This window comes from Charadrius vociferus, unplaced genomic scaffold (assembly GCF_000708025.1).
Source record: "Charadrius vociferus isolate BGI_N301 unplaced genomic scaffold, ASM70802v2 scaffold282, whole genome shotgun sequence".
Classification (NCBI taxonomy): Eukaryota; Metazoa; Chordata; class Aves; order Charadriiformes; family Charadriidae; genus Charadrius; species Charadrius vociferus.
In genome coordinates, this window is record NW_009647731.1 from 6,087,604 (window position 1) to 6,095,546 (window position 7,943).

At 42.7% G+C, this 7,943-nt stretch overlaps 1 protein-coding gene across 1 annotated transcript in view; it reads left to right on the forward strand.

Annotated features, from left to right (window-relative positions):
• Positions 1-7,943, forward strand: part of TCF7L2 (transcription factor 7-like 2 (T-cell specific, HMG-box)) — a 116,553-nt gene that overhangs the window by 108,509 nt on the left and 101 nt on the right. The window contains exons 9-12 of the mRNA XM_009881631.1: positions 184-232; positions 800-850; positions 2,020-2,092; positions 7,717-7,941. Coding sequence (XP_009879933.1) covers positions 184-232; positions 800-850; positions 2,020-2,092; positions 7,717-7,941 — 398 coding nt within the window. The remainder of the gene's footprint in view (positions 1-183; positions 233-799; positions 851-2,019; positions 2,093-7,716; positions 7,942-7,943) is intronic.

Consider the following 7,943-nt stretch of genomic DNA (forward strand, 5'->3'; position numbering starts at 1 on the left):
CCCGCCGCGCCCCCCGGCGCTGGGGGGGAGCCGGCACCGCGCTTCGGTGTCTTCCCCGGGGAGCTTCCCGCACCGGCTGCAGCCCCATCGCTTGGTGCTGTCTTGCAAGAAGACGTGTTTTGGGATTTTTTCTTTTATTATTATTTTTTTTTAATCCTTCTCATTTGTGTATGTTTCCTGCAGGGAAAGAAGAAGAAGAGGAAAAGGGATAAGCAGCCAGGCGAGACCAATGGTAAGTAAGAATAAGTCTGAATCTCTTGCTTAGTGGAAGTGTGGCAATCCTGGTGTGACGCTCCTGGGTACGGGGGAGGTGGGTATGAGTCTCTTGGCCTCAGGGGGAGCCGGCCCCTATACTAGACAGCCTTTTTTTTTTTTTATTATTTTTTATAATGCACTCTAATTATTTACGCGTTATTGCCCTTCTAAAACTAGTAACCAAGCCATTGCATGTAAGAGCCTCTCGTGACGTTAGCTGAATTTGTGCGTAGTAATTGCAAAGCCTTTAACCGCAGAGCCGTAGTTGTAATGCCTATGCCATCGTTTATAAAGTTGTCCGCTTATTTTGCGCATATGTGTGTGCGTGTACGTACATATGTATGTGTTTGGTATTAATTTGGGCTGTACCTGTATGTTCTGATGCATGCCTTACAGTGGTAAATCGCACCCATTTTAAATTAAGGAGGTTTGCCATTCTATATAGGAAATTAGAAATACTGCATAGGCAATCTCATAGTCAATTTTGAAGAAGCCCTGACTTAGTTTTTTTGAAGCCTTTGTATAATTTGTTCTTTTTTTTCAGAACACAGCGAATGTTTCCTAAATCCTTGCCTTTCACTTCCTCCGATTACAGGTGCTAACGTCATTTTGAGTCATTTAAAATAGTTTATAAACTGCTTTTTAATTTTTTTTCCTGCCATTATAGATTTTAACATTAAACACTTATGACATTAAGAAAAAAATACCATCCACACGTTTTGATAGTGTTTATTATCTATATATCTTTATATCTATTATATGTTTGACAGTTTTTTTAATTTTGTTTTTTGTTTTTGTAACAATTGCTATTAAAACAGTAATACAGTAAAAATAACGCAAGAGTTGTACTAACTGTGCAAATTGAATATGCAGTATTTCTTTAAAGAGACTGATTAAGAATGGAAGCAAGTCAGTAATGAACCTCCTTAATCTAATGGCATTTTTCATGGCTCCCACTAAGTCTTCTCACATCAGCATGCATACGCATTTTTTATTATTATTTTAGTTTTGGAATTTTTTATTTATTTATTTATTTTCCTTTCTGCTCAAGCCTATTCATTGCAATTCACTAGCTGTACTAACTCAGCACCTTGCCATGCTTTATGTTCTATTTTCTGGCTGATACTAACATTCTCATTTCGCAATCTGCTTATTCTTTTCCATTCTTTTAAATACAAATTAATAAAAACAAATAAATTGAATGTTATTCCAAAAGCTGCATTATCCCAGGAGATATAATTTCCTTTTTTTTTTCTTTTTTTTTTTCTCTTATTTTTATTTTGTATCTGAGTTGAAGAAAAAAGCATGTTTAGGATCTAACTTCCATACTCAGCTTCTTTTCTTCCTTCCCCTCCCACCCCTCCAAAAAAAGAGAATAAAAAACCCCAGCCCAAATAAATCTTGCCTGAAACATCCTACTAGACCAGCCACAATGACTTTCCTCTACCTGCTCTTTTAAAAGGGAAAGAAACAGTCCTTTATAAAGGGATACTGCAGCTTTAATTGCAACAGCTAATCTCAAGAGTTGAATAAAAATGTGATTATCACTTTTTTTAACTTTTAAATCAAAAGTCAATATTTTGCAATTAATAACGAGGACATTGATTTTTATTCCCTTTTTTATTTTTATTTTTTCCTTATTTTTATCTTTCTCTTTTTTCTCCCCCTTTCTCTCTTCCTCTCTCTCTCTCTCTCTCCCCCCCTCTCCCCTTTTCTTTTTTTTCCTCTCTCCCTTTTCTGCTCGCTTTTCTTGAACTCATTCAGACCTGAGCGCTCCTAAGAAATGCCGAGCGCGCTTTGGCCTTGATCAACAGAATAACTGGTGCGGCCCCTGCAGGTGTGTATAGTTCTCCCAGACTCGCTATGGCTGATTTGCAGCTGGTTTATTTGGTACTTTCCCCTTTTTTTTCCTGCCTTGTTGCTTTGTTAGCTCTGTGTTGTGATCTGGAAGACACAAGGGAGTGGGACACTGCCATGAGTTATCATCTCTCTGAAAGGGTTTTGCTTTTTCTTTTTCGTTGTTGGTTGTTTTTTTGCCTTCCTCTTCGCTGCTGCTAGCCAAAAACCCACTGTAAAACAGCATCAGCCTTAAGCCCATCTGATCCGTGGCTCAACCACGCTCCTGCCCTCCGAGGAAAGTCGCTCCCAAAGCCCTTGATAACGTGGCATTGAGCGCGGTACCGACACCGGACAGACGCACGGCCGTGTCGGAGACTTTTTTTTTTTGTTTTCTTTTGGCTCATTGTGAAAGTCCTGTTTTCTTTCCTGCCCTTGGTACGAGGGGAGATTACCAAATAAAACTGAGGTGTTTGAAAGCTAAACGTAGCTGTAGCTAAGATGACGCAGACCAAATGAGCTCTATCCACCATTGTGTTGTATTTTTTGTGTTTACCTTATGCTAACAGATGCAAATACTCCAAAGAAGTGTCGGGCATTGTTCGGGCTTGACCGACAGAGTTTATGGTGCAAACCATGCAGGTATAATACTACCCATTAGGCCTTTGGGGAAATAAAAGCAATCTGTCCTCTTAGTGCATTTGTGTGATTTTATTTTTTTAATCTTTTTTCCCCCCACTCCCCACCTTTCTCTCTCCCACAGCATCAATTGCTAATAATCTTTGATCTTTGGAATTTCTTGCTAATTTAATGCCATTTTCTCTCTTTCTTTACCAATAACCTCTCCCTGGTGGTAGAACTGGGAACAAGAAAACTTGAAGTCTTTAAAGCTGGCAGTTTTTTTGGCTTTTTTAGTACGTTTTTTCAGATTTTCAGCAAAATGAATGTTTAGCTGGACATATATATTTTGTCTTTCATTTGGGTCTATGTCCACTACTTCCAAAGGCTTTTTAAAAAGGTTCTGGGATCTGCAGCACTAGCGTTATTCTCATGATTAGAAATGTAAAAGCCAGTGTTTACAGCTTATATTGCACTCATTTTTTTGGTGGTGTCTGCAAAATTAAGTAGCTACCTGTAGGCATCTACGCCTCGGTAAGGTTTATGTAGATATCAGTTTTTCAAGTGATCTGATGTCTGTCTTTTTTTTTTTTTTCTGATTCTGAAAGTACATTTTTTCCTAAATTTTATTTCAACAAGTGAGCTGTAAACGCCTGAGCTCTAGACAAAATTAATTGCAACTTTAGTAGAACAGTTTCCAGCATTAAAAGCAGATGAAAGACATCAGAGAGCCCAAATTTCGACAGCCCATGTTCTACTGGAGTTTAATTCCATGTATAACTCAGTACGTACTTCTTTCTTGGTGGAGGGATACCGAGTAGTTCTTTTCTCATTCCTTTTTCCTTATATGATCGCATTTGGTTAAATTTGTTGTTTCTTTGTTCTGATACAAGCAGTCTTTGAATTTGGAATATTATGATGGTAGGTATTTCAACCCAAACCACACTCTGTGTGTAGTGATTCCTCTCCCACATTTTCCCCTCTTACTCATGCCAGTCCCATGTGCTCCATCTCATTTAGAATGTAGCTCAGACGTCCATCGTATTTTGTGTATGCACGCAGTCTTGTTTGTGCTTAGTGTCGAGGAAAACACGGCTCGAGGGTGGTGGTGTGTGTCAAAATACCGGATAAGGCACCGGAAACGTCTTCAGCAGATTGCACATTGTCCCATTTGAGGCATGCTAGTACCGGGTGTTGGGGGCTTAGATGTCAGTACCAGTATGTACATTCAACAGGCATTGAAAACAGCAGTTTCTTAAAGCTTAAAGGAAGAAGAATTCGGTCCAGAAGAGCTGGGTAGCCACTTCGCTGTGTCAGGAGGCTCGAGTCTCACGCTAGCCAAAGGCTCGAATGCTGTGTTTAATTAGGCTTTATTCTGCAGTTTGTTCACTACGCACTATCAGCAGATATTTGTGTAGTCTAGAGACAGAGTATTCGAAGCATGTCAGGCTCTGTATGCCAAGTACCAGAACCAGGGGCACATCATGTTTGTGTTGCTCTATCTTTCCCAAGCTTCTTAAGTAAACAGCATACTCTTAAAACTACATTTTATCAGCAAGGGGACTTCTCGGTCCGTCTGTACAGTGCTTAGGTTACATGTGAAGCATAAACCCTCTCTTAACTTATGCCAGATTTTGGTCAGAAATCTTTGCAGCTCATCAGAGACAACTGATGGAGCACCGTTCAATGGTGTAGCCGATAGCTTTAGACTTACTGATATAGAGTCAGCTGCCCTTTTTTTTTTTTTTTTTTTAATGCATGGAGGCATTTTATCATTAGGTAGAGTTTAGAGCATTTCTCTCCTAGTTCTGGTCCTAACCATTATAACATTGCATTTGCTAGCATGGTAGCATTTGCTAGCGCATCTTAGGTAGGTGCTAAAGATGTGCAGTTTGCTACTACAATAGAAACTGAGACATCTTTGCTCACAGCAACTGAATAAACCCATGTCATCCTCTGTGGCTTTCACTCATGGCAATTGCAGCATTACAGGTTTCCCAGTGCTGTCCTGGGACTAGTTTCAAGGGCAGCACGAGCAGGGTCAGGTCTGTTGGTGTTTGCTGGACTGATGTTGCAGTTGACGCTTTCAGAGTGGTGCACAAGTGAATAATCTTCACTAGTGCTTCTGAGGGGGGATACGTAGCATTTTTGTTCCCACTTTTAGGAGAACAAAACTGAGACACAAAGAGTTCCTCAGATACTTACTTACTCCCGTTCACCAGAATCGCCTGGTGTTGTTCAATTCTGGTGATATTTGGCTTGCAGAGTTTGGGGTTTTATCATCTATGCCTTCTGTCCCACCTAACCCTGCCATGTACATGATCACAGATAATGCCTGGTGGGAATGGCACAGGCTGGAGAAATGTCTCCTCCTTGAGCCACCATGATTTAAGTAAATGGCTTTTCAGACTGAAAGTGGCCACACTATTAAAGAATATAATATACAACAGAAGCAGAGGAAGCATCTGCTCCCTTAATCCTAGTCAAAGGAAAATTAGTTCAGGTAGCAGACCAGTGGGTTTAGTTTTAAAAAGGTTGTTAACTTGACAGAGTCAGAAAGTCAGGTAGACCTGGTTTAAGTCTGCTTTGCCATGGGAACTCTTCCTTTCAGGCCACAGAACTTGAATAGTATTAAAAAAAATGATTTTGAATTTTTGGCATACTAGATTCAAACTGCCTCCAGTGAAGTAATTAACTGCCTTGGAGGTTCAGAGCAATCCAGTTGAATGGCTTCTGGACCACCATCAATGAGGCAAGCAGAGCCTCGGTCTCTGCAAATTATTTTCATTTGGGGATGGAGGGGGAGCCCTGCAGTCTCCAGATTGTGAGAAGCCACCTTTCCACACAAGTATTATCAGTGAGCTTTGTGAAACATCACTGTTCTGCTTTGCCACTGGAGCTGTACAGAAGGGCCAAACGTGAACTGTGGCCCCAGTGGCATTGCACAGCTGGAGCTAGGAAGTGGTGGGACAGAGGTGAGGGGAGAAAGAGCAGCAGAACTGTCCTTAGCCAAGAGCCAGAGGCTTCCCGTGTTGTTTGTTGATGGTAGAAGAGTTAACAGGTTCTGTTTTGAGCCCACCAAATTAATTTTTTTTTTCTGTCTTTTAACGTTGCTCTAATAAAGCATGGTTTACAGCCTTCACTTGCTGTCTTCTATCTATCTTTCTTTCTTTTTAACATTTAAGTTGCATGGTTGTCTTTAGTTTTTAGCATGTGTTGGTCTGCAGGCTAACGTGGTTAAAACTCTAATAGCCCTAACCCCTTACCTTGCCATGTGGAACGTGAAGCAGAGCTTGAGGAAGGGATGTCACAGCGCTGGTCCCTCGCTGAAGCTGGTAGAAAGATGTGGTGCTGGGGTTACTGTTCCCCTCTTGGCTCTGGGAGATGATATCTTTTAACTCCAGGATCAAGCTGGTTAGATCTCCCTTGCAGTCGAGAAGCATCTAGCCCCATTGCCTAGGTAGCAGACCTTGGTTTAACCCAAATCAAACGTAGTTGCCGTACATAGGGGAGAACATTGGTGACCAGCAGTGGAGCTGGGACACGTACATGAGTGGGGGTTGTCACCCAGTGACATTCAGCTGCTGTGCCACGCTCAGGTGCTTCCTCTGATGAAGCTGCTGAGCCAGGGTGAGGTTTCCACTGGAGGGGGAGAGCAACCTACTCCTTCGTGTTGGTGGCTTTGTGCAGCTTAGCTGAGCGTCCAAAGTTTTTGTGGCAGAGCTGCTCCAAACAGACTTTGTCATATACTTCGGGCTGTGTGACAGCGGTTCAAATCAGCACTTCCCATGGAAAGTGTGCTTGTGAATAGGAGGGCTGGAGAGCCATCATTATTGGGGTCAAGGTGGCCACCGAACATCGTTCCGCCAGATGCTGTGGTTGTTTGCCTCATTATTTCTGTCCTGCTGCTAGAATTGTCTTGCATATACTTGGCAAGAGAGATGGTGTGAAACTGTCATCTGTTTTCATTGCTCCTTTACATTATTAAGTGGACAGAGGGAGGAGAAAAGATCTCTGTCGGGTCACTTACTCATTTATTTGAAGATGAGCGGCTCTTGTGAGACTCTCATACTCCCTGGTGTGAAATAAGCTCCATGTTACTCCTCACCTTTGTTCCTGTCGTCGTGCTCTTCACCTACTGAAATTGGATCCCACTCTGGAGTTACATGGATGGCCTCTCAGAGGAAAATTCCCCAAAATGCATATGAGCAGCTTCCCAAATCTACCACTCTCCCCTTAAAATGAAAAGTAAAACTGAGTCGATTTAAAGCCACAACCTGCAGGCCATACAACCAGTTATTCTTGTTATTTTGGATCATACTCTGTTTATCCTGTTCTTTTCCTGTTTTTTTTTCTTCTGTTTGCTTTGTTTGTTCGTTTTGTTTTTATTTCCCCTCTCTCTCGTTCTCTCTATTATATATCCCTCCTGTCTGACTCTGACGTTTCTGGATTTGGTGTGGTTCTTAACAGAGGAGAAAGCAATGAGCAGTAGTTTGCAGCCGTCCTTGCCTCCCAAGGGCAGTGCATCGTAAGAGACGACAGGTGACGCAGGTGTAGAGATAGCCCCGTTGAGTTGGACAGCGTTACAGGACATCTTGAGATACCATCAACTATCCAGAGATTTTATTTTATAAGGATTAAACCTTTTTTTTTTTTTCCCCCCACCCCCCCTGGAGAAAAGTCAAGTTTGTAGATTAGCACAGTGGGCTCCAAAAACGTCTTATCTGATTTTCTGATTATTAAAATAACTAAGGAAAGGAGGCGGTCTGAAGAGCAGGGGGACGAAGAGACAATTGGTGAATCCTTTCCAAATCTGTTAGCCGAGGGGAGGTTCCCGAGCAGGCTCGGTGCCGAGGACACCCCGCCAGACCCCCAGGACGGCGCGTGGGGCCGGGCTGCCGCCCGCGCAGAGCCCAGAGTAGCTAATTGACGGCTCTTTGCTTGAGATAACTGTCTCCGTCAGCATCTCTGCCCGTTATTCACAGATAACTCTCTCCCTGTTTCTAGGAGAAAAAAAAAGTGCGTTCGCTACATACAAGGTGAAGGCAGCTGCGTCAGCCCACCCTCTTCAGATGAAAGCTTACTAGACTCTCCTCCGTCCTCCCCCGCCATGCTCGCCTCCCCCTCCAGAGACTCGAAACCACAGACTGAACAAACGCAACCCCTCTCGCTCTCATTGAAGCCCGACCCGCTGGCGCACCTGGTCATGATGCCGCCGCCATCCTCGCTCGTCC